Raw genomic sequence first — 27,088 nt, 5'->3', positions numbered from 1 at the left:
ATACTAGAGGATTAAGCTACTTATTAATAACATGGTCTTAGGCAAGCTATTTGACTTTAGATTTCTTATCTTCAAAAAGCACATTGTATTAACTTGATTTTTAGGCTTCTTTTCGGTTGCTGTTCTAAATATCATGAACCTAGGACTCTGGAGAAAACTACGCATTCCCAGAGCATGTCAGTATGGCAAGATATCAGGTTATGGGGGTCAGCAAAGCTGGGAATTGTAGATAGTGTTTGTTTTCAGGCACTATTTGGACTCCGATATGCCATTGTTCTTTCCTGAATCTCTGTGATTCTATGATACTGAACATCAAGGGAACCTGGACTTGTGAGTTCATCTGAGGACAAGATGGATCCTGGCTCAGATCAGTGGACATAGATATGAGTCCTATAGACTCTCAGACCAGCTACCCTCTCTTTGTTCTCATAAAAGTCTCCTTGATGTAACATCAGCTAGTTCCAGGATTCTGCAGCCCCCTGAGTGACACAGGGACACACAAACTCCTCCATGAGGGCTCCTTTCTAGTATGTCTGCTGGTAACAGGGACAGAGATTCGAAAACATGTTTTCACATTGGATGCAAGGACACAGCTGGGGTGCCTGAGGCAGGAATGTTCCCAAGAAGTCCTCGTGGAAATACATGTCTCAGTGGAGACTATTGTCAGTGGCTAACCACAAGATCACTGAGGGACAGAATATAGTTGAGGGGCCAGGAAAGCATTATAATTACCTCTTTAGTCTTACATCACTGTGCTTGTCCTTGAAATGGGCACAGGTAATGTCCCTTTGTGTTTCCTCGGATGCGGAGGAAGGACTTAACCTGGCTATCTGCCCCAGAACAAAACATTACAACTCCAGAGGTTTTCTCAGCTGGCCAAGCCTAGAATGTTTGACTTTGCCCTTATTCTTGCAACTCTTTGGCTCCTGCCAGGCTTGGGGCTTTATCTAATGTCTGAGGATATGTGGCCTCTTGTTCAGAGAAAGATTTCTCTGTTTCTTTCTCTCCTGCTCTTGTCACTGCTTCTGAAAGTTCCAGCCTGTGAGAACAAGACAGAGGAGGAGCCGCCCTGCTTCCCCCAAATAAACCCCAGCCTTGTCAGAAATGGGGATCTTGTGATTGGGACATTTCTCCCCATGTATTCAGTTGAAGTGAGCAGTGTCACAGGAGCAGGACTCTTTGGAAGTAAACCTGACAAGGATTGTCGAGATTATAGGTAAGTGCTTGCCTGCCTGAGGTTCTTGAGCAGGCTGATGATTACAGAGGTCTTTATGGAAGGGGCAGGCAGGAACGTGGGCTCTTGTCTGCTGATTCTGCAGTCTCTTCTATCCTCTCTGACTTTTGTTGGCTATGCGTGGCCATTTTCCATTTATATCATTTTCTTTCAGAGCTAAAGAGTGAAGGGATTCTCCCTGTCTGTCTTCTGTCTCCTTTCAGTGATGTTGAGGCAGCAGAGATAGTTGGAGCTTTGTCTTGGCTCCGCTCATGTGAAAAACTCCAGTAAGCATAAGAGCTCAGTATGTAGCAATGAAACCTAAAATATAAATATAAACAATGAATATCTTTACTATAGAAATTGGATTTAAACCTAAACACACACACATATTCCTTTCAGTGACGTCTCTGCCCAATTTCACTGTGAGGCCCCTGCAAGTCATAGATCTGTCAAGAGATTTGCGGCAATGGTTTTGGGAAATGAAGAATGACAATTGTGACCTCTTCTTTGTGTCTCTGTCTGTGCATTTCTTTTGCTTTTGAGTTCTTTCTGCATTTTATATTGCCTTTGTGCCTTTCTATTCCCTCCTCCTTATTTTTATCTCCATTGGTCTAAAATAAGGAAATAATTTAATGTTCACTTCTATTTCTTGAACATTTTGAGATATTCCCAATTCTTTTCTATTCTGCGATTGTTCACTGTCTAGGCTGAGTGGATGACAGTTTTCAAGAGGCAGGTAAACATGCTCTCACTCTAAGTGTAGCACTGAACAAAAAGGCCATTGGGACCCAAATTTCTTTATTGGTTTCTGTGCAGCATTTGCCAAACTTTACCCGGAGAACTGTGTTTGTTCATGTGGTTGGGAGAATTGGGTTCTTTTCTCCCTTCTTCTAATTGTAACAAGTGTGAATGAAGAGAGAATAGAAAAAAGGGTTTCAAATTCTCAGGAAATGGGCAGTTAATAGAGGAAAAGTCCATTTGGCTGTTAATGGTAGAGTAAATGAGAAGGCCTGAAGATTCCCATGTATTTGCCTGCCACCTTCTGGAATCCAGGTCTGAATTACCTTCAAAATGTGAGTTGCTGGAAAATATTTTTGGATTGCAAACATTTTGGAGCATATTGACTGTGTCGGTAAGCAAAAATGGCCTTTGTTTTCTTTGAGTAACTCAGTTTATTTCATTAAGCCTTACTAGGTGCTGGGCCCTTGGGGCCCAAGGTAGGGCTAACTCCAGGGAGGGCCTAGTTTACATGTCTGGGACAGCAGAGGCTTTTAGACCACATGGGTTTAAGTCTGCCTCTTTGTGATGATTTGTGGGGCTGGCTAAAGGGAGGTGTTAACTCCAGAACCATGCCCTATTGGGTGTTAACCTAATCTACATGGATGTGAACCTCCCAGGGTCCTAAGGGGAGGGACCAACTCAAGAACCAATCGGCTCTGGTCATTCAGATGACACTTGATGATGTCAAAAACCCTATAAGAGGAGAGAAGACAGCTTGAAGATCCCTTTTCCATTGGAGCAGCAGGGGTGGCGAGTGTGACTCTGGGCCAGCCCTTGTTCCGAGCTCTCGGGCTGAACCTGGATGTTGGTAACTATGAATTATATTGGGTCTGTCTGTTGATGTTTGTAATTTGTTTGTATTTGTTCTGAAGTTCAGGGTGCTGGCTTTTTCCCCTGAACTAAATGAATGTTCTGAAGTTCAGGGTGCTGGTCTCTTCCCCTGAAGTAAGTGAATGAATCTGTATTTGGTCTGTCTGTTGATGCTTGTAATTTGTTTGTATTTGTTCTGAAGTTCAGGATGCTGGCTTTTTCCCCTGAACTAACTGAATGCTGTCTGTATGCTGGATTAAAGTAAGCTTGTCAACCCCTTCACCTTGCTTTCCTTGGTTAAGCAGATCAAAAGAACCTGTACTTTCCCAGTGTGCCAGCAGCTTTCTGGGTGCTGGCTGTGGGTGGATCTTACACCCCCACAGAAGCTGCTAGCTGGATTGTTAAAACATTGACATGAATATGAGATTTGTTTAGCTATGAGTTTGGGACTGGTTGATTAAATTCTTGATAGTAATTTAGTCTTTTTTAAAAGTTTTGGCCTTTTTCAGTGCCTATCAGAAAAGGAAAAGATGAGGAGAGAAGATGATTGGGCAGAGTGAATCCTCCAGATCTTGACCCTGTGTTATTTAGACAGCAGTTGCTAGCAGATTCTGTGGGCACAAATTTGGAATGCTTCCTATCCCTCAAATATGTTTCTGTGTCCTTGTTCACTGAATTCTATGTCCTGCAGCCCATCCTTTGAGGGCTATGATGTACTTCATGAAGTCTTCCTGTATTGGGAAAGGGCTGCCCCATGCTCAGCTTTACTGACTTTCTCTGTACTAGTCACTGGTCAAATATTCCCCACTGAATTGTCTTATAGGTTGGTGGGGTTATCATGCTCTCCTTGACAGTACCCTAGGCATTCTGGGGACAGGAGATGTTTGAATAAGCTATTGGAACATACCATTGTAAGGTATTATCCTAACACAGAGTCAGGTACATTCAGAATATCACCCAGGAAAGACAACAATTTTCCTTATCTCTCACTTTTATTGGTATAGAAAATATATGCTATTCTGGATAAAGCCCCCAGGCATGCACATGGTTCCAAGGAAAACAAGGGGGTCAGTGGTACTGAGGCACGAGGTCCAAATTAATCCTTGTTCCTTATATTCCATGAGTGAGAAAACTTGTGGAAAAGGTGCACATATTGAGTTATTAATCACATATGTTTCTAAGGAAAGAACTCTACAAGAACTGGCATGTCTGGAAGGTACGGCAGCATTTGACAGAACTAAAAGGAAGCAGAAATAGAGAAACTGTAGGAAGGAAAATTTCATGGGGGATCAGTGAGATGCTTACAAAGGTACAGAGTAGAAAGAGAGGGCACCCTTCAGTCTTTTGGTGTCATGGATAGAATTAATTTTATGAGGAGGCTAAGAAGGTATAGAGTTATATAGGGTTATTATATGGGACAAGCAGAATCAATATTTGGGAGCAGAGACCGGAGAAGTTGATACCTGGGTGTAGGCCAATGTTCAGGACTGGTGTGGGTTAAAACTTAGTGAGGGCAGGAGGAAATTGTGAGAAATTGATATTCGAACACAGATTCCAGAAGAGAACATGCCTTTGGACAGTTACTTCTGGTCTTACTTTAGAAGGATGATTAAGGATTTTGTTTATTTTTTTGAACTTCCCAGGTCCTCTTCATTTATTTCTTATGAGAACATGTTAGATTAGATGACTTCTGGGTTGTTTTCAAAATCTCAGACTCTGTGATTCTGAAATGGTAGGTGTTCATTATATCTTTGCTACATGAGTGAATGAATTAGTGAGTGAGTGAATGGCTCACAACCAGAGCTGTACTAGGAACTCAATGAAAATAGTACTCAATATTCCAATCACAAGAAGGAAGCAGTATAGGAACAAAGGAGGCTGTTTTTAATACACCCCAAATGAGCTACAGCCTTTAAGTCTAACCCTCATGTGGGTAGAATATTCTCCTTCCTTAAGCTAATTTTTTTACACGTTTTAAAAATTGTTTCTGATTATCTCCTCCTTAGATGGCTATATAAAAATTACCAACAAGTCCTGATGCTAATGTTTGCTGTAGAGGAGATTAACAAGGACCCTAACCTATTGCCCAATCTCACCCTGGGATTCCGCCTCTACAACACCTACCACAGTGATGAGAGGACCTTGGAGAGCTCCCTGCGGTGGCTGTCTGGGCAGGACCAGCTCATCCCTAACTACAGCTGCTGGGAGCAGGACAAGTCTGTAGCTGTTATTGGAGGAGCCACATCATCTTTGTCTGTCCAGATGGGGACCGTGCTGGACCTCTACAAGTATCCTCAGGTGGGTAATATTGACCCTGTCTCCTTCTGAGGTTTCGTCAGACCCCTGAGGGAAGCAGAGTCAGGAGGGCCAAGTTAAGAAAGCTGCCTCTGCTGTATAGTGACTCCATGACACTGGTCAAGTTCCTTAACCTCTAAGTACTTCAAGCCACTCTCAGAGACTTTACATTTCAGAGAAGATGAGAACCTGAATTGGTAGGTGTATCTTGCCTGGAAATTCCTACACCAATGACATCATCAGCACAATTTTGAAAGCTTACTCAATTTTGAACACTGCCCTTGGGCACTGCACTCCCTTTATTATCGAAGACATAGTCAGTGTCACCTAATTTCTATCAATGAAGGAATTTGAGAGATTTTGCAGGCCTAATTTCTAATTATCCAGAGAAAATTCCTAAGTGTCAGGGAGATGAAACAACTTACCAAAAGTCTCAAATGCAATAAATGGGTGAGCTGGAACTATAATCCATATGTTTTTATAGTAGTTCATTGCTCTATGTGTGACTACATCACATTATCTCTGTTTCATCCTCATGTGATGTATTGCCTATGAATATTACTATCGGTTTTCCTTTCCCAAAGAACACTTCTTTCAATAAAGGGAATAATGAACATTGGTGTGGAAAGTGCAGGTTCTGGGCAGCAATGATGAGGGTGTCTTTGAATTGTTGGAAAGATGAAAGGAAGAGCACCTTAATGAGGTGATCTACTCACTAAAAAAGTAGAGCTTACTGATACAAATTTCTATTCTTCCTCACACTATTAAATGCGTGGCAATAGAAATGCATGAAGTCATAGAGGCGATTATTCTTCTTAAATTCTACTTTGGCTTTCTCTTCAAAGGTCAATCACTGCAACATTTCCTCTGGGCTACAGAGAAAGAATATGATTTGACCTTAACTCTCACAGCAAAATCAAAGTTTTCCAATGTATATTCTCAAATGTTGCCTGGACTGAGAGTCAGAGATTTAGTCAGAGATAGGGAGAGAGATGAAAGCTTTTTATTTCTACTTTGAAAGTCTGATGGGTATTAAAGACTGAAGAACTGTTAGTGTTAAATTTGAAAATTAACTTAAAAAGCATAATATAGGGAATTTTCAAAAGTACACAAATATCCCAGTGGAGTTATTGAAGTTCATGTTGCCATGACAGTCATGGATTACTTTCCAAAATGTTATCATCATTCTCTGCAACCATAGTTGGCCATTGTTAACTATTAGAGGTCCTATGGCTTTCAAAGTTGTTTTTTTTTATTTACAGTGTTTGTTTTGTACGGATTTTTCTCTGTGCTCTGTTCACTTCATTTGCTGTTAGTGCATACAAATTTTTCCGGGTGTCTCCAAATCTGACTTTTATTTGTTACTAAGCAATGATATTCCAATGCATTTCTATACAACAGTATACTCACAGCAATTTGCTAATTGATTATAATTCTCCTATATTCAGTAACTAGCATATGACTAAAAAGCTTCTCTAAGTACTTAAAAACACATGGGACTTTGTCACTCTTTCCTTCTTTTTTTAGCTGAAGTGGAGCTGTTTGAATTTTCTTTTTTTCCCCACTGCCACTTCCGGACTCTCCCTCTTGTTCCATTTCTCAGCAAATTTCCTTCCTTTGGAGAGTTCGAAAGTTCCTTTGGAAGTTCATTTAATCAATATTTACCTCCAGTCCAGATTCTAATATATGTTATCTACTGACCTCCAGGACACATTCCTTCCTCAATGAGTTCAGTGCCCGATTCAGTCTTTCTTTCCTACACAGCTCCTATTATAGGTGACATCAGCAAACATATTGATATTCCATCAAAAATCCAACTTTGTAATTTCCAGTCATCTATTCCTTCATCTCACCTCAGCTACACACAGAGAGGGTCATAACACTCACCTTTCCATCCCTCCAAACTGTTCCATTTCCATGTTCATAAACTTAGAAATTCCATTATTGGGTAACAAGCTATTGTGATTCTACAACTCCTTCTACAAAACTTCTTCATTTTATCACGATCTAAAATCCCTTCAGCCTCAGTTCATTCCAAGGTCATTACCCCTACATGATGTACAATTCTACCCTTCCCCATGTGGACCTCATCATGAACCAGTTCAACTCTATTCTAGCCTCTTTGAGTTTCTTGCTCCCTATCAATAATTTTTCCTGGTATGCACCAGCCCTATATTTCTCTCACCATCGCCTGCCTTCACACTTAACCCCACACTGCTGAAAGAAGCTGGAGCAAATCATGAAAACATGTTGACTGCATCCACTACAATTTTCATTACATAATTTCAACAGGACCCTCACTGCAGCAAGGCAATTTTGATTTTATTTTCTGTCCTTTTTACATGGGTTGTTGTGTTTGTTGTTGTTGCATGTTATTGTTTTTGTCCTTCATTCTGGAAGAGGACCATGACATCAGGGAGATGATGACATGACTTGCAGTTGACTTTGAGTGAAGGACACTATGGAAGGTCACTAGCCTCACTTTCTTCTCCAAAGCCATCTAGATTCAGTGTTCAGATATGCACCAGGATGACTGGAGTTGGCCCAGGATACAATTGGAGACCCTAGCTCTTTTAAGCTAAAGTCTTTTCAGATTCTCACTTTGAGTGAGTAAATGCTCAGTCAGTGAATAGATCTCTTTAAGAAGTGAGTCAAGGGTTGGCCCTTTAATAAAAAAAAATCAAACTGGGAGGGGAAGACCCTCAGGGTTGCTGGCCAAAAGAGAAGAAATCACTGTTTTTATTTATTCTGAACTAGGAAGGCAGAAACCTATTGTCCAATCTCTGAGCTCCAGAGTGAATTGGGTTTAAGGCTTGGTCTTTGAGAAAGAAATGTAGCCACTTATCCCCAAGTTAATGAGTCAGCTTTCTGCTATCATAACATACCTAGCAGCCTGTAAATTTTCAGTTCCTCCAAGGTGATATTATCAAAGGAGAGGTGTTTATTATTCTCCTGGCCTGTGCTCTGATTTGTGAGTGACCACAAGCGGTCTCTTCTGTCTTGCAACTGTAAGGAGGATTCCCTCTCCACTTCTGCCATAAGCTCTGCCACAGGCTCCTCCTTGCCCAAGGATGCACCCAGGATTGCCATCCAAATTGAAGCATGGCAAAGCAAGAGAATTCTGTCTCAGCACCAGCAAAGAGATCCTTGCCATTCCCCTCTGATCACGCTCTTGATCCCACCACTGTCTGTGGTGGTCAAGACCTCTGGAAGCAGCCTCTGCTGCTGCCTCTGCCTCCACCTCTGCCACCCTTTGGCTGGGGTCTAAACAGAACTCCTCTCTCACCCAGGTCTGACTGATCTTTCCTTCTGGCATTCTAAGTTGTCTCTGGCATTTGTGGGTTGGGAAGTCTGGCAACTGCCACAGCTGCCAGTGATTCAGGCCTCTGAGGCCTGCTGCAGCCCTGTCTGTGCCAGCATGGCCCATGCTGGACTTCACTCTTCTCTCAGACTGTAGCAACGGACCTGTGCTGTCAAACTTCCAGGTTGCATTGGGTTGGAAATTAGTTTCACTCTGTTATTTTTTGTGGATTCTACTGCTCTAGAATTTGTTTACAATCATTTTTACATGTATTTGGAATGTATTTGGAGGTGTTTGAGGGAGAGGTCAAGTGAGTCTCTCCTTTTACTGTGCCATCTTGGCTCCAATTCCCCTCAAAGACACATCATGATCTTAGCCTCATGAAAACGTACACACATCATAGTTTGTTTTAATGTTTACATATAAACATAATTACCCTTAGCAATAAAATATAAACATGCTAGTCTGACAATCAACACTTCCCTAGGAACTAATAGAAGTAGCAGCATATCCATGTGTCTTTGGGAAGTAGGATGGAAATACCTTCATAGAAGCCAAAATAATAGAAGAATTAAAAACTTTTTCTCTAAAATAAGTTTCCTGATCTGTCTCAGAAAATGAGATAAATTTGGAATTTTGGAGAAATTAAACTTTTTCTTGTAAAAGAGAATATGTCATGAAATCTACAGTCTTTCTTGTAACCAAAAGAGGATGATGGTGGGAGTTTGTTGTTTTCTAAAATTCATTTATAAAATTTTTTTTCCCGCTAATTGGCATCTTTAAGCCTCCAAGGCAATATCAGGTACAGTACAATCCACATGATTCCTTCTTATTAAGCTTTAAAGAGTTTATTTAGATAAAACATTATGACTTCCAACAAAATTGCATCATGCCCAAAGTTAGGAAAATTCCAGGAGAAAGTGCGTAAATTTACATTTGTATCTATCTCTAGTTAACTTGAGTTCTCTTTGCTTGATGCCAAAAATCTAGTATTTCAAATTCAATGAGCATGAAACACTTTGTGAATCAATTGTGGGGATTGAGGAACTTTTGAAATGAATGTGAAATTTGACCCTTGCCCAGTTAGTCATGGCTTTCTAAATAAGCTGGCTTAATATTTTGGTTTTCGCCATACCAGCTCTGAACGTGAACGCATAAGCTAACATTTTCAGCATCACAGTGATGGTATTTGCATGCATCTCAGATCTTAAGGTGTAGACTTTTTTCTAAATGTCTTAATAAGGAAAAATCCATGTTCTGTTTTCAAGGAGAAAACCATTAGATCAGCCAATTCTGAGCACAACACTTTGTTTTCAATTCATTTCATTCGTGACTGACTCTTCATGACATTATTTAGGGTTTTCTTCTTAAATATACTGGAATGGTTTGCCATTTTCTTCTCCAGCTCATTTTATAGATGTAGAACTGTGGCAAAAAAGGTTAGATGACTTGCCCAGGGTCATACAGCTAGTAGGTGTCTGAGGCCAGATTTGGATGGAGGTCTTCCTGACTCCTGGCCTGGCACTCTATGCACAGTGCCACCTAGCTGGCCCAGCAAATTCACTTTGATGTTAATTACACTCTTTGTCTCATCAACACACACATATGCAAACACAAACACGTGTGCACTTGGTATTCAATTTTGTTTTACTTTTTTGCATACATGTGTCATACTCACTATAAATGCAGTATGGCAATTTTAGCCTGGGAATCTACCATAACAATAGGACCAACAGAAGTAGGACTACATTCTCAGTGCCATTTGGGATGGAGATGTAAGACATACCTTATAAAGCAGATAAAATAGAAAAATCAGATTCTTTCTTTATCAAACAGTTGTTTTAGACAGCTCAGAGAAATGAAAAGATGCAAAGATTTGGGGAAAACGAAACGAATATGGTAACACAGCGTGTTCTGAATCCACAGTTTTTCTCCTAACAAGGATAGATGACATGGGGAGAATGGGTACTTTTACACAGTTGATTTGTACACCATTAAACTAATTGCCCTGTTTAAATGTCCCTGTGGTTCCTTCCTTTTTATTTTTTGGCAACTTTTGTTGACAACTATGATAAGTCTAGTTTCAATAATGAGGAGTCCCCAGTTCCAAAAATATCTTAATATTTAAAAGTAAGTTGCTTAACATTACATTTATATTTACCTCTAGTTAACTTCTGGCCTCTTTATTGTCAAAGAAAAATTGAGCTTACCGGAAATGTTTGGGTAATGAAATAAGAGATCACATTACAAGTCTCTAGATAGACAGGCACCTAAAGGGGAAGCAGGTGGAAGTCAGTGTTGTCTTGGCATTTCCCCCAGCCTGATTCTTCTACTCTGAGATTTCTGTAGAGCCTATGACTCTCCTTGATTTCCATCCTTTTTCCTATGGCACATTCTTCTTGGCTTTGCGTTTCAGAGGTGTGTTGAAAAGTCATCCATTTCAGTTGGTGGAATTATTGTATGCTTTCAGATCCATTACTAACTTACAGATGATCTCTAAAGGCATGAACATTTCCCAGGCTTTTGAAAGAGATTTCCTGTTTGTGTCATTTCATTTCTTTGAATAACTGCAACGATGCCTTAAACTTAGTCTAAGGTTTTGATCCAGAAATAGTATCACCTAATTAAAATATCAAATCTGAAATTGAGTTGATTGCTTTCAAAACCACATTTACACTTACATCATGATCATATTCATAGATCTTATTTTTCTATTTTCCTATTTTTTCTTTCACATCTAGATCACCTTTGGGCCATTTGATCCCATCCTCAGTGACAAGGTGCAGTTTCCTTCACTTTACCAAATGGCTCCCAGGGACTCTTCCCTACATAAAGGTTTGGTCAGATTGATGAGTCACTTTAAATGGACATGGGTAGGTCTAGTGACAATTGATGATCTGAGAGATGAGGAATTCCTTAGGGAACTAACATTGGAGATGGCAAATAATGGTGTCTGTGTGTCCTTCACAGAGAAGATCCCTGTCAGTGAGAGAAGACACACAGAATCACACATGACATTCATGCCCAGGATCATGGCATCATCAAGCAGAGTGATTTTCATTCATGGTGACACAGATTCATTAATGATCTTGAGATATTCACAATTTCCTTTTCTTGCAAATTACAAGGTGTGGGTCACCAATTCTCACTGGGACATTACCATGAGACCCAAATACATTGATGGTTATAATTTCCATGGGGCACTTACATTTTCACACCTAACAAGTGAAGTTCCTGGTTTTAAGGCTTTTATCAGAACAGTGAACACTGGTAAATACTTAGAGGACATTGTATTGAAAGAATTCTGGCACTCAGCATTTGGATGTACAGAAGAACCTGAAAAACCGAAACAAGAAGAATGTTCACCAAATGCCTCCTTGGAGACTTTGCCTTTACTTTACTTTGACATGACAATGTCTGAATTGAGTTATACCATTTATAATGGTGTTTATGCTGTGGCTTGGACCCTCCATGAAATGTTACTGAAGAAATTAGAAAAAGAGTCGATGGTAGAGGGAGAAAGTTGTGTGCCTCATCCATGGCAGGTAATATTCCTTTAAAATTGTGTGTTTCCCATTAAGCAACATGAGTTATTCAGGATAATTATGAAAATAAAATTATCAGCTTAGTGAAAGAGGCAGAAAAATACTGAAGAAATAACACCTTAAAAACAGAATTGAGGGGAAGTTAGGTGTACAGGGGTTAGAGCAGCAGCCCTGAGGCCAGGAGGACCTGAGTTCAAATCTGGCCTCAGACACTTGAAACTTACTAGCTGTGTCACGTTGGTCAAGTCACTTAATCCTGGCTGCCTCACCAAAAACAAACAAAAAAAGCAATTGGCTCAATGGTAAAAGAGATACAAAAATTCACTGTGGAAAACAATTCCTGAAAAATTAGAATTGGGGAAGTAAAAACAAACAATTCTTTGAGACGTCAAGGAACAACACAACATAGTTAAATGAATGAAATAAATAGAAGAAAATGTCAAATATCTCATTGGGAAAACAACTGGCCTAGAAAATGGATTATTAAGAGATAATTTTAGAATTATTGGACTGCCTGAAAGCCATGATAAACCAAAGTACCTTGAAATTATATTTGAAGAAATTGCTAGGGATTGGTCTCTGATTATTTTTTATTCAGAGGGTAAAAATGAAATTGGAAAAAAAATCCACTGGTCTCTTTCTAAAGAGATTCCAAAATGAAATCTCCCAGGAATAATATAATAAAATAACAGAGCTCCTATTTCAAGGAGAAAATATTGCAAGCAGCTAGAAAGAGATAGTTTAAATATCATGGAGCTGCAGTCAAGATCACAAGAGCTTCCACAGTAAAGAAGCAGAAAACTTAGAATATGACACTCTGGAAGGTGAGCTAGGATCACAACCAAGAACTACCTGTCCAGAAAACCTCAGTATAATCTCTCAGCAGAAAATGGTTATTTAATGAAATGGAGGCCTTTCAAATATTCTTGATAAAAGGCTAGAACTAAATAGAAAATTTGAAATTTAAACAAAAGATTCAAGAGAAACATAAAAATGTAAAAATGAAAGAACAATCATGGGACACTCAATAAAGTTAAATTCTTTACATTTCTAAATGTGAAAAATACACGTAACTCCCAAGGATTTTATCATTACTAGAGCAGTTAGAAGGAGTTTATGTAGATAGAAAACATGAGTGTGAGTTGATTATGTTGGGATCATGTCAAAAAGTGAAGGGGTGAGTAAGGATACACTGGTAGAAGGAGAAAAGGAGGGGTAGAATGGGGGGAATTAACTCATATAAAAGAGGGATGCAAAGAAGAGCTTTTATAGTGGAGAGGGAAAATGTGCGGTAGTTTGTGGATAATTCTTGAACTTCACTCTCATCAGAATTCAGTCAAAGAGGGAAGAATATATATATATATATATATATATATATATATATATATATATATACATATATATATATACATATGTGTGTTTGTGTGTTTATCTCTCTTACCCAAAAGGGCAATAGGAGGAGAAAGGGATATGAAAAATTGAGGTAGGGGGAAAGATACAATGGAAGAAGGTTTAGAGGAGGCAGTGGTCAGCAAGAAAACAGAATTTTGAGAAGGGATAGTTTAAAGTGAAGGATCCATAAATAGAAGAATATAGAATGGAGGAAAATACACGGTGATCATAATGGCATATGTATGTGAATGGGATGACCTCACCCATAAATCAGAAATGGACAGTAGAATGGATTAGAAACCAGAATCCAAAAATACATTTTTTTTACTAGAGACACAATTGAAACTGAAAGATATATACAGTTTTAATATAAGAGACCATTACACAATCTATTATACTGCATCTGAAGCAAAAATAAAGGCATGATGTCAAACAAAGCAAATATAAGAACAGACCTAATTAAAAAGAGATAATCAGGAAAACACCTTTTTTTTCCTAAAATTACCATAGATAATGAAGTAATGTGAAAAAGTTTTACAGCAAGTTTCTCTGATAAAGGCCTCATTTCTCAAATATATATGGATATGAGTCAAATCTACAAAAGGTAGAGCCATTCATTAATATATAAATGAAAAAAGGTCAAATAAAGAATTTTCAGTAGAGAAAGTAAAGCTATCTGTAGTCACATAAAATGCTTTAAGTCACCATGGATTAGAAAAATTCAAATTAAAAGCAGTCCAAGGAAATATCTCTCACTTATCAGAAGTGACAAATGCTGAAGGGTCTGAAGGAAAATAGATACATTAATAAACTATTGATAGGGTTGTGAAATGGTGCAACTATTCAGGAGAGCAATTTGGTACTATGCCCCCAAAGCTACAAATCTTTGCACACTCTTTTACACAGCATATATATCATAGCATCTCTTTTTCTTTGGTAGTAAAGAATTCGAAATTGAGGGGATGCTCATCAATTAGAAGATGGCTGAAAAAGTTGTTAATATGATTATTGTGGAGCAATATTGTGATATAAGAAATGATAAGGGGATGGTTTCAGAAGAAAATGTGGACAGACCTATATGAACTACAGCAAAGTGAAGTGAGAAAAACTGGGCCATCATTATGAACAGTGACAGTAATTTTGTCATGTTGACCAACTGCAAACGACGTAACTACTCTAAAAAAGTCAACAATCAAAGGGAATTCCCACGGACGCATGAAAAAGTAATATCCATCTCTAGAGAGAGAATTGAAGAAGTATTAGTGGAAATCAAAGTATAATTTTACACTATTTCCCTCTTGTTTTTGTATGGAAATATGTTTTGAATGATTTCATAGGTATGATTGATATTCTTTTGCTTGTCTTCCCCCTGGGTAGAGGGAGGGATTGGAGGGAGGAAGAGAATTTGGAACTCAAAATTTAAAAAGAAAAGTATATTAAAAATAAACAAATTTTAAAATAAATAAAATTAAATAAGTTATTTTATTTTATTGTTTTTCCATAAAATCAGTTCTTAGTTTTATTTATTAGTTCATTTTTTAAAATTTGAATTTTATTAATTTCTCCTACATTTTCAGGATTTCTAACATGCTGTTAAATTGGGGAATTTATAATTTGCCCTTTTTCTAGTTTTTTTTAAGTTGGATGTCCAGTACATGGATCTGTTTTTTCCTCTACTTACATAACCATTTAGAGATGTAATATTTCTCCTAAATATTATTTTGGCTGCATTCTGGAAATTTTCACATGTTGTTGCATTATTCTCATTATCTTTAAGGAAAGTTTTTATTTTTACTGTGATTTGTTCCTTAACCCTCTCATTTTTAAAGTTTCTATTATTTTATTGTTTAGATTTTTGTAATGAAAGATTGCAACTTTTCTTATTTATCCAAATCGGAATTTAATTTGAGTCATTTCTTTTCTTTTTAAAACTAAATTTATTAAATTATTTTTAGTTTTCAACGTTCACTTCCGTAAGATTTTGAGTTCCAAATTTTCTCCCTATCTCTCCACTCCCTGACCCCAAGATGGCACATAAATTGATATAGTCTTGACACATACATTCATATTAAACCTATTTTCACATTACTCATGTTTTAAAAAGAATTAAAACCAATGGGAGAAACCACACGAAAGAAGAAATAAACAAAAAGAGAGAGAGCAAATAATATGCTTTGATCTGCATTCAGACTCCACAATTCCTTTTCTGAATGTGGAATACATTTTCCATCATGAATCCTTTGGAGTTGCCTTAGACAATTTCAATGCTAAGAAGAGATATCTATCAAACTTAGAACCATATAATGTGACTGTTTCTGTGTACCATGTTCTCCTGGTTCTGCTCACTTCGTTCAATATCAGTTCATATACGTCTTTCCAGATTTTCTGAAGTCCACCTGCTTATCATTTCTAATAACACGATAGTATTCCATTACATTCATATGCCACAACTTTTTCAGCCATTTCCCAACTGGTGGGCATCCCCTCAATTTCCAGTTCTTTGCCACCACAAAAAGAGATGCTATATATATTTTTATACATGTAGGTCTTTCTCCCATTTGTATGATCTCTTTGGGATACAGACCTAGAAGTGGTATTTCTGGGTCAATAGGTATGCACAGTATTATAGCCCTTTGGGTATAGTTCCAAATTTCTCTCCAGAATGGTTGGATCAGTTCACAACTCCATCAACAATGCATTAGTGTTCCAATTTTCCCACATCTTCTCCAGAATTTATCAGTTTCCTTTTTTGTCATGTTAGCTAATCTGATAGGTATGATGTGGTAACTCAGAGTTGTTTTGATTTGCATTTCTCTAATCAATAGTAATTTAGAGTATTTTTCGTATGACTATAGATAACTTTAATTTCTTCATCTGAAAACCACCTGTTCATACATATCCTTTGACCATTTCTAAATAGTTTTATCAATGTCAATTTTATTAATCTTTCTTTTGGTTTTCAGAATTTCTTATTTGGTATTTAATTGGGGATTTTTAATTTGTTCTTTTTCTAGTTTCTTTTTAGTTCCATGCCCAATTCATTCATCTTGTCTTTCTCTATTGTATTCATGTAATCATTGAGAGATATAAAATTTCCCCTAAGAGCTGCTTTGGCTGCATCCCATCCCATAAAGTTTGGTATATTGTCTCATTATTTTCATTCTCTTGGATGAAGTTATTGGTTGTTTCTATAATTGGTTGTCTGACCCACTCATTCTTTAAGATTAGATTATTTAATTTCCAATTAATTTTTAGTGTATCTTTCCATGGCCTTTTATTACATGTAATTTTTATTGCATCATGATCTGAAAAGGATGCATTGACTATTTCTGTCTTTCTGCACTGGATTGTAAGGTTTCTATGCCCTAGTACATGGTCACTTTTTGAGTATGTGCCAAGAACCACTGAGAAAAAGGTATATAGCTCTCTGTCCCCATTCAGTTTTATCCAGAGGTTTACCATATCTAACTTTTCTGAAATTCTATTCACCTCCTTAACTTCATTGGCCTACTTTGCTCTTTTCTCAGACTGGTGCAACAGACCTTTTCTGTTGACCTTCCAGGGATGGTAATTTGTTCACTGTCATTTTGTGGGTTTTGATGCTCTAGAATTTGTTTAGAGTCATTGTTACAGGCATTTGAGGGGTTTGGAGGAGAGCTTAAGCAAGTCCTTGCTTTTACTCTGTCATCTTGGCTCTACTCCTCCTTCATGATTTCTTGAAAGACGCTATCCAGGCTTTTAATTTTTGATCATGATGTCCAAATAGACAAAATAAGTCTTAAATTTTCTCTCCTGTATCTATTTTCCAGGTCAATTGTTTTTCCAGTGAGGTATTTTATGTTTCCTTCTGTTTTTTCATTCTTTTGATTTTGTTTGACTGATTCTTGATGTCTCGTAGAGTCATTAGCTTCCATTTGCTTTTGTATCTTTTTTTCCATTTGGTCAATTCTACTTTTTAAGGAGTTGTTTTCTTCAGTTTATTCCCCCCCCAATTTTGTCAATTTTATGCTTAAAGGAATTGTTAAATTTTTCTTCTATCTCTCTTATTTGACTTTTTAAATCCTTCTTGAGCTCTTCCAAGAAGGTTTTTTCAGCTAGAGAATAGTTCTTACTCTTTTTTGTGGTTTTGGATGGGGGTATATTGACAATGCTGACCTCTCCTTAATTTGTGTTTTGATCTTCCCCATCACCAAGATACTTCTCTATGGTCATTATTTTTCTTTGTTGCTTTTTGTTCATGTTGTTTGTCTTTTTTCTGGCTTTTAAAGTTGATCTCTGCTTCCTAGGCACAGGGGCTACTATCCCATGCTTTTTGTGCTTGGGGGTGGGGTCCTGGTTACTGGTTTTGTGCGCTGAAGTCTCAGGTGCTGGCAGCTGGAGGCTGTAGTGGTCTGGTAGTTTAACTGGTACAAAGCTGGAATTGGTGTTGGTGGCTTGTATGTGCCTATTGTTGGTGTTTGCCTGCTTGACCACCCTGGGGCTCAGGATCTCCTGCTGGTTTGTCGAAATGGGGCTTCCTGCTGGCTTTCTGGGACACTTCTAATCTGTACTGGTCCCTCTCAGCCTCAGAAAGACAGACCTTTCCTGTTAATCCTCGTAGCCTCCTGAGCTAAAAGACTGTTATGCCTTGTCTTTCTGGTGGCTCCATTGTTCCAGAATTTTTCCTGGGGCAATATTCTCTGGTTTTTGTTAAGGTCAATATGGGAGGGTGAGAGTGACTTACTACTTAATCCACTATCTTGGCTCCTGAAAGTCAAAATAAGTGACTTTCAAACATTCCCACAGAAGGGAACCAACTTGATAATATGGGGCAATAAAATGGGAAGGGCAATGAGAGCAGGGTGGACTGAAGAGGCAAGTAGGACCTGGTGGATTCATGCAAAAAATCAGTGAATTCTGGGGCCTTTTTTCAGAAATTACAGGAGCAGTGTGTGGAGCAATAGGGTAGGTAGTACATTGACTAGACCTTTGCAGGGTCAGTAATAGTGATGATTTGATTGAATTTTTCAGAGCAAAGAATGGAACATGGAGAGGGCGTTGGGTTTCCAAAGCAACAGGACAGAACAATGCCAGCGTAAACAGGAGGCAAATGCTATATGAATGAATTCACTCTTCCTGAGGATTGATGTGATAAATGGGAAAATGTAACCCCACAACTATTTCAGGAATAATGCTTTGTAACAGCTATTGCTATCAAAACTGTGAAGTAGGTTTTTTTTGGTAAAAGTTAACTAATTTTAAAAACTTAATACTATTACTAATTTGTAAACGTTAATTAATACTAATAAATTAAGTGAAATGGGACATTAATCACTTTTTGTTACCTTTGGGGTGGGCATAATAGGATGGGGGCAGGGCTTAAACTGATGGCAGAGGAGAGAGAAACCAACAGCTCTCCAGCAACCTGTATGAAAGCTTGAGGGGAAGATTTAGCCTTCTTCAGGAACTTGACACACATATAAGTATGGGAATTTGGACAAAGCTTATAGGGACTACATCGATTTTTACTAATATGCATCTTCTGTAATTGAAATATAAGCCCTTTGAGAACATAAATTGATGTTATATTCCTTTGTATCTCAATTTCTCCACATAATGAGTGACATATAATAGGCACATAATTAAATTTTGTTAAATATGGACTGATTTCCTGAACAACCCACAGCTCTTTGTTCTGGGGGATTACTCACCTTGGGCACCAGGCAATGATTGCAATTTCTTTTCTCTTGTAGCTCCACTCATTTCTAAAGAAGATCCAGTTTAACAACAGCAGGGGTGATCAGGTATTTATGGAAGAGAATAGAAACCCAGAGGCTCAGTATAAAATCCTCAACTATGTAACCTTCAATAAAGATGCTGAAGCTCTGAAGAAAGTTGGACAGTTTAACCCCAAGGCTCAGCCTGGTGAAGATTTTGCCATTAATGAGGAGGCAATAGTGTGGGGCTGGACATATGCAGAGGTCAGAAACAGTTGTAATATCAACCTCATTATCTGATCATGGGAACACATTCTACCCTGCTTAGCTCACTCCCCATTTTTTTAGGGGTAGATAATTTTCCTGCATACTGACTTCTTTTCCTGTTGTAGAAAACTTCTGAGTGAAAAAAAAAGTCAAATAGACAATCCATCCAATGCTTTTAAACTCAGGAGCTATAGCACCATTGGAGATAGAGGTGGAATGGACTTTAAAGCTCATCTCACTGAGCCATGTCATTTCACATAAATAAGAAACCGAGACATATAAAGATAGCGATTAACCCCAAATTCTCTGATCCTAAGGCCAGTGTTTTGGTCAAATATCTAGTATTTTTGTGGATTATGACACCCAACTGTTCATTTTAATTCCATAAAAATAAAGTTATATTTAATCATGCAAGGACTATTCATTTCTGGAGATGATCAATGAGTTTGACATCTAATTTCTGGAACTCATTGGATTTCTGAACCCACGTAATAGTAATTAAGGTGGGACTTTTCACTGTTGACCTTTAATGATTCTGGCCTTTGTTTGAATGGGGCAGATAAAGTGAGATGTTTTTGTATTTCTCAGCACTGAGACAATTGGGAGCCATTGGTTTGTATCTGATGTGATATTTGGGGTGGGGAACTTCTCCGTGCTCAGCCTGGGTGAGGTCAGGGCCCTCCGGCCCTGAACAGGCTATATAAGCGCAAAGGTTAGCATTCTCCCAGATGTTGATAACTACGAATTGTATTTGGTCTGTAATTCAGGCTGCTGGCTTTTTCCCCTGAACTAGGTGTATGTTATTTGTATATACCCCTTAAAACTGTTTTCCTTAATAAAGCAGATGAAAAGGACCTGTTCTGTGTTCTGTGAGCTGGTTGTTGTTGGCTTTACATCCTCACAGAAGCTGCTAGCCAGACTGTTGAAACAATCCAACAAATTGTTTCTCTACAGGATATGGAATTTACCTTTTTAATTATAATGAAGTCAAATTAGTCTTATCTTTGAGTTCTATGTCATGCAACCCACATGTAGAAAGCTTAAGTCCATTTTAGATGGGTCTTACATTTCCTTCAGTAATTTGGATCATAACTATTAAAGATATATCTGATATTGAGAATTGCAAAATGCTAGATAAATAAGGACTGTAAGATAAAAATGTGTTCAAATTCCTCTGCTGACAGAAGACTAATGCCCACAAAGTTTAAAAGGTTCAGTAAGTTTTCCACAGCTAGTGGCAGAAATGGGACTAGCATCCAGGTCTCTGTTTTCTACCCAGTGCTCATTCTAGCTCATATTCCATTGATGTGTGAACAATTCTCACATTTCTCCTATAGAATAAGCTCTCTTTCTCCCATTTGATAATTAGATACCATCCTCTTTCCTGTTTATTTCCAGAGCCATCATACATTTTACTCTCTTGCACTAGATTCCTTGTGCCACATGCAGCGAGAGCTGTGGTGCTGGATTCAGGCAAACCTCTCTGGAGGGACAGCCCATCTGCTGTTTCAACTGTTCTCTGTGTCCTGAGGGAGAGATCTCCAATCAGATGAGTAAGTGTCTTCGGGTAATTTTCCTTCTATACCCACTGGACAGAACAAACTAGTGTTTTGCTCTGGGGTTAGAAACAAACTTGTTATTGTCTGAGTAACTGGATATTCAGGAGCAAGGTGAATCAGGAAAAAGTTCTTGCCAAGGACAAGTGGCTTGAATTAATGATATATAACTAAAACATGATGTCCGACTTTACTGTTCTCTTCAAAATGAAACCTATAAAATAAAAAAATGTATCTATCTTGCTCTATCTCTTTATAGAATATACTTGTATAGTCTTTTTAGGGTTTCTCATGAAATAGGGTAGAATTTGCTAGAGTGTGGAGGAGTACGTACTCTGAGAAATATTTGTGATAAGGTGAAGCTGAGTTTATGTGTATCTTGGGTACAACATTGATTAGAAACTTTAGACTAGTGTAGGTTTGGGAGAATTATTCCCAAAGGAAATGGGTATCCACAATATATACTGGATGTTTTGTCTTATCTACTGCTCACCACATTTTAATGTTATACTTTGATAAATCATCTGGAAAGGGAAGTGTATCATGAATGTGAACAGTCCCCTATTCTCTCTAAGACTTCTGTAATAGGAGACCTTGCCCTTCTGTTCAGGTTCGGTGCAAACTGCATTACTTGGGTCATTAATTATGCAACCACACTAGTGTAATACTATATTCTATTTATAGAGTATGTAACAGTCACACTCCAATAGTAAAAACATTTCAAACTTAAAACAATGCAACCAACAAGTGAAAGATAACATATTAGAATCCTTCTTTGCCACTGTACTTCATGATTTCATAGTACTAAATCCCCAGAGGATTTTCAAGATTGCAGAATCAGAAATTTTTTGAACAGTAAGGGTCTTCCATGGTGGATGGTGAATAATCCACCTGTGGATGATTAATAGACAAATGGGAAAATTTTTCATAAATACTTGAGAAAGTTGTAGTAAGGAAACTGAATAATTCCACTGGCATGGTCTCAGCGGTTGCCATTGAGATCTAGTACATTTCATGGGGCTAAATGTACTGAATGAATTGTCCGCTCCCTTCATGTGGGTTTGAATTCTTGCTTTATTCTTCTCATGAGTTGCATCTGTTTTTCTTGTCTTAGATTTTTCCACAAAGGAGGCAGATAGTCCATGGAATGCTAAAAGCAATTGCAAATTTCTTTTCTTTCTCATGAAGCAATCCAGGATAAGTGTCTTGCCTAGAGTCACACAGCTAAAAAAGTGTTGAAGGCCAGCTTTGAACTCAGGTCTTCCTTATTCTGGGGACAGGGCTATATCCACCATACAACCTACCTGTCCCTTGCTATTTTCTACATTTTAACTTAACCACAGGAAGGCATAAGTTCTACCTTGTTGTTAGTACTTAGGGACGAGAGGAGAATGTTGTCACAGTACAAAATGGAACAAGGGAAGGTACTGATCATCCCAGAAGGAAAGATACAGTTGGTTCTTGGGTGCCGGGATAGCAGTTATCTATTCTTCCATTTGAAAGGTACTGTTGGGCTTTGAATAAGATGCTTTTCAGGACATGGAAGTGAATGAAAGGACATTGAGGATTCTTTGTAAGATAGTTTCTTGATATACCAATCTGTGAGATGACAAACATTCATTCAGGGGTTACTACGTTCCAGACGCTGCATTACTTCCTGAAGATATAAAGAAAGGAAAAAACAGTTCCTATATTCAAAGATGTCATATTATAAAGAGAAGACAACATTAAAATAAGTAGCAAATAGAAACTATATGCAGCATAGATGAAGGTAGTCTCAGAGAAAAAGTCAAAAGCAGCTGGCTGGACTACAGAAGGCTTCCCAGAAGATAGGAATTAAGCTATGTTTTGAAAAAGGCTAGAGGATCCAAGAGACAAAGGTGAAAAAAAGAGAAAGCATTCATGACATAAGGTACAGGCTCCTATATAGAACATTAAGAGAAATGGATGAATAGGAAAATATTTGTATCAGATTTATTTCTTACAAAAAAGTTTAGTATACATCAGAGATGTCAAACCTATGTCCTGTGGGACGCATGCTGCTTGCCAAACTTCCTGGCGTACCCAGAACAAGATTAAATTGTTATTAGCATGTGTTGAAGAAAATTAATAATGGTACAGCATTTCATAATTAATATTAACTTGTTATTTTCTAACTCACTATGTGGCCTGCAGGGATCAAGTTCCCTTTGGCTTTTCAAGCATCAAATCCATCAGGCCACTCCCAATTTACATCTCCATTCATAGACTGTCTCTTCACCTGTAAGAGAATTTATTGGTGGAATCTCTTCTCATTGACCAAATGAGGCCCCATGTGTATATAGACAGTACAAGAGGAAAAGTGTTCAAACTTTGAGAATTAATGAAACAATGATGGGTAATTCAAAGTTACTGCAAATCCTTTCGCTATTCTTAAAGATCTCACTGTAGGCCTGACGTAGTCTTTTGTTCTAGGCTCTTTGTGGAGCCTTCAATCTCCTTTCCTCACTACATCTCTTCTGTCCTTTGCTTCAAATGCACACCCTGTCACTAGCCATTTTGCAGGTAATACAAGCATGCCAGAGAAAAGGGCTAAGTCCTCTTGTTCCTTCATAGTTTTCAAGATTCCCTGGGCCAAAGGAGGGAGAACTAGTCTGACTAAGCCAAAGATTTAGCACTCTACTCTTGTGAAACCAATCCTTGGCATCTAAGGGGCTTATCTGCAACAGTCTCTCCTCTCTCCACTACCAAGAGCTAGTCTTTCTGATCCCACCTATCTCCCTGGAATTGTACAGGCTCCTGAAAATGAGGATAATCCCTTCAACTATCCCAATCAAATTTCCTTTCTTGTGCAGGGATGTTTCCATTCATCACTCACACCTAGTAAATAGTTGAGCTGTATTGCCAACAGATGAAGCAATTGGGGAAGAACCTATCGTTTAATTTAGGAAGACTGGTTGATATTTACTCATTTGACTTCCACTTACACATGAAGTATGGAAATGCATAAATTTGCTGGACATTACCATAAAGACCATTAAAAAAAGATGAGATATTTTACTATTATCTATATCCTATTAGAATGTAAGGCCCTTATGAGTAGGTATTCCTCAATTCTTTTAGTTTGCCACTCAAGTACCAGGCCCACAGTAGACAGTTAATAGTGGATTTATAGCTTAGTATCTAGCAAACTTATCTTACCATTTCAATCTAGAGTTATTGTTACATTATAATGGATTCAGAAAGGATTGAGAGAACAGTATGAAAGGGCTCCAGTTCCTATGTCACTGTACTAGAACAATAGCCTCACAAGAAAAGTTTGTATTCAGAAAATCTGAATACTAGAAGAATAAAATCACAATTTAACAGTAATAATTATAGATAGAATGATCCTGGATTGGGCATTAAGTTAATTTTCAATGACCATATCCCAGCACAGAAAGAACTATTATGCCTTCTGAGGCAAGAAATAATTTCTTGGGGCAATTTTACCTATTTTTGGCACATGGAAATGAGAATAACTTGTTGAATTTAAAATCTTAAGAACTTATTTGTCTCTGGCAGATATGAAGCATTGTACGAAGTGCCCAGAAGACGAGTATCCCAATAAGGAAGGAAATCAATGCCTCCCCAAGGTTATGACTTTCCTGGATGTTTCAGAACCTTTGGGGATAACTTTGATCTGTGTTGCTCTTTCCTTTTCTCTAATGACATCTTTAATTCTCTGGGTATTTGTGAAGTTTCGAGACACCCCCATAGTGAAAGCCAACGACCAGGCTCTCAGCTTTACTCTCCTCATCTCCCTCAACTTCTGTTTCCTTTGCTCCTTGCTCTTCATTGGTCGACCTACTTCAACCACCTGCCTCCTCAGGCAAACAACATTTGGAATTGTGTTTACTGTAGCTGTGTCTTCTATTTTGGCCAAAACCATTATGGTGGTCCTGGCTTTCAGGGTCACAATACCAGGGAGCAGGAGCAGGATATGGGTACAATCCAAGGTGGCTAACTCTGTTGTCCCTATATCTTCTGGGATTCAAGTGGTTCTCTGTGGCATCTGGCTGGGAACCTCTCCCCCCTTTCCTGAAATGGACCCATATTTTGAACCTGGCCACATCATCATTAAGTGCAATGAGGGCTCTGACTATGCCTTCTATGCTGTCATGGGCTACATGGGATTCCTATCACTGTGCAGCTTTATAGTAGCTTTCCTGGCCAGGAGCTTGCCTGACACCTTCAATGAAGCCAAGTTCATCACATTCAGCATGTTGGTGTTCTGCAGTGTCTGGGTCTCTTTTCTCCCAACATACCAGAGTACCAAGGGGAAGGCCATGGTTACTGTGGAAATCTTCTCCATCCTGGCATCCAGTGCTGGGTTACTTTGCTGCATCTTTATTCCCAAGTTTTAAATCATCCTGCTGAGGTCTGACAAAAACACCCAGGAAAGTATAAAGGGTAAAGGAAGTTCCAGGGGCAGGAAACATTCTGGATCATTGTCCGCTAATTCCTCCCAGAGACATGATCAATTTTAAGGATAAGTATACCAATATGGCAGCCCTGGAACATTTCACCTCTTGCTTGCTGTCTAAGATCTCAGAATTACACAGCACAGCTTCATCTGTTTGTGCTTGCCCTCAAAAGTGTTTTCTAACCCTTCCTAAGACTTGTAAACCAGGGGCAAAGCCAAGATGGCAGCTGGAAAGCAGGGACTTGCGTGAGCTCCCTGCCAGGTCCCTCCAAAAACTTATAAAAAATGGCTCTGAACAAATTGTAGAACTGCAGAACCCACAAAATAGCAGAGGGAAGCAGGGGTCCAGCCCAGGACAGCCTGGAGGGTCGCTGGGTGAGGTCTATCGTGCACAGAGCGGAGGGGAGTGGAGCCCAGCGTGAGCGGCGGCAGGACCAACCAGACCAGGAGCCAGGAAGAACAGGCCCTAGCACCCTGAATCAGTGAGCTGTGGCAGTTACCAGACTTCTCAACCCACAAACACCAAAGACAACAAAGAAGGTTAGTGAGAAAAGCTGCGGGGGGGAGGGGGGGGGACAGAAGGGAGGAGTTTGTGGTTCAGCCACCGCCCCGGGGCAGAGGAGGTGGGGCAGCTACAGAACTATAGCTTCAGTTACCTCCAGCCTTCCCACCTGGTGGGAGGAATTAAGTGGCAGATAAGAGTAGGAGTGCAGAGCCTGCTTAAGATTTACGTCAAGTCCAGGCTGGGGGTTCTTGGCGAAGGAGGAGTGCTGGTGTGGCAGAGCTGGCTGTATAGAAATAGCTCTGAAAACAACAATGCATCCCCTCAAGCTTGGAAAAAAGTACTTTTTGTTTTACAAGCAGTCATACCCTGCTGAAAAACTCAAGGGTCAAGTAAGTTGGCTGGGAACATGGCCAGGCAGCGAAAACGGACTCAGATTCAGTCTCAGACTTTGGAATCTTTCTTTGGTGACAAAGAAGACCAAAACATGCAGCCAGAAGAAGTCAACAAAGTCAAAGAGCGTACATCAAAAGCCTACAAGAAAAACATGAACTGGTCTCAGGCCATGGTAGAGCTCAAAAAGAATGTGGAAAAGCAAGTTAGAGAAGTAGAGGAAAAGTTGGGAAGAGAAATGAGAGTGACGCAAGAAAACCACGAAAAACAAGTCAATGACTTGCTAAAGGAGACCCAAAAAAATACTGAAAAAATATTTAAGAAAACAACACCTTAAAAAATAGACTAACTCAAATGGCAAAAGAGCTCCAAAAATCCAATGAGGTCTATCATATCTACCTTTTCTAAAATTCTATTCACCTCCTTAGCTTCTTTCTTGTTTATTTTGAGGTTAGCTTTATCAAGTTCAGAGAGGGGAAGGTTGAGGCCTTCCACTAGTACACTTTTGTTGTCTCTTTCTTCCTGTAATTCCCTTAATTTCTCCTCTAAGGATTTGTGTGCTATACCACTTGGTGGGTATATGTTAAATAATCATATTGCCTCATTGTCTATGATGCCTTTTAGTAGGATATAGTGTCATTCCTTATCTCTTTTAATTAGATCTATCATTGCTTTTGCTTTGTCTGATATTAGGATTGCTACCCCTGCTTTCTTTCACTTTAGCTGAAGCACAAAATATTCTACTCCAGCCTTTTACCTTTACTCTGTGGGTATCCTCCTGTTTCAATTGTGTTTCTTGTAAGCAACATATTGTAGGATTATGGTTTTTAATCCATTCTGCTATCTGCCTCCATTTTATGGGTTTGTTCATCCCATTCCCATTTATATTTA

The 27,088-nt window shown here is 38.7% G+C and overlaps 1 protein-coding gene across 1 annotated transcript; it reads left to right on the top strand.

Moving 5' to 3' along the window:
- The first annotated feature begins 1,136 nt into the window (after positions 1-1,136).
- Positions 1,137-25,243, top strand: LOC118828571 (vomeronasal type-2 receptor 26-like). Its single transcript, XM_036735280.1, has 6 exons — positions 1,137-1,216; positions 4,813-5,104; positions 11,144-11,947; positions 19,072-19,299; positions 20,732-20,855; positions 24,402-25,243. The coding sequence occupies exons 1-6, from the start codon at positions 1,137-1,139 to the stop codon at positions 25,241-25,243; spliced, it is 2,370 nt and encodes a 789-aa protein (XP_036591175.1).
- The last annotated feature ends 1,845 nt before the right edge of the window (positions 25,244-27,088 follow it).

Source organism: Trichosurus vulpecula, chromosome 1 (genome assembly GCF_011100635.1).
Source record: "Trichosurus vulpecula isolate mTriVul1 chromosome 1, mTriVul1.pri, whole genome shotgun sequence".
Classification (NCBI taxonomy): Eukaryota; Metazoa; Chordata; class Mammalia; order Diprotodontia; family Phalangeridae; genus Trichosurus; species Trichosurus vulpecula.
The sequence above is the reverse complement of the archived record's forward strand: the minus strand, read 5'-3'. Positions and strand labels throughout refer to the sequence as shown.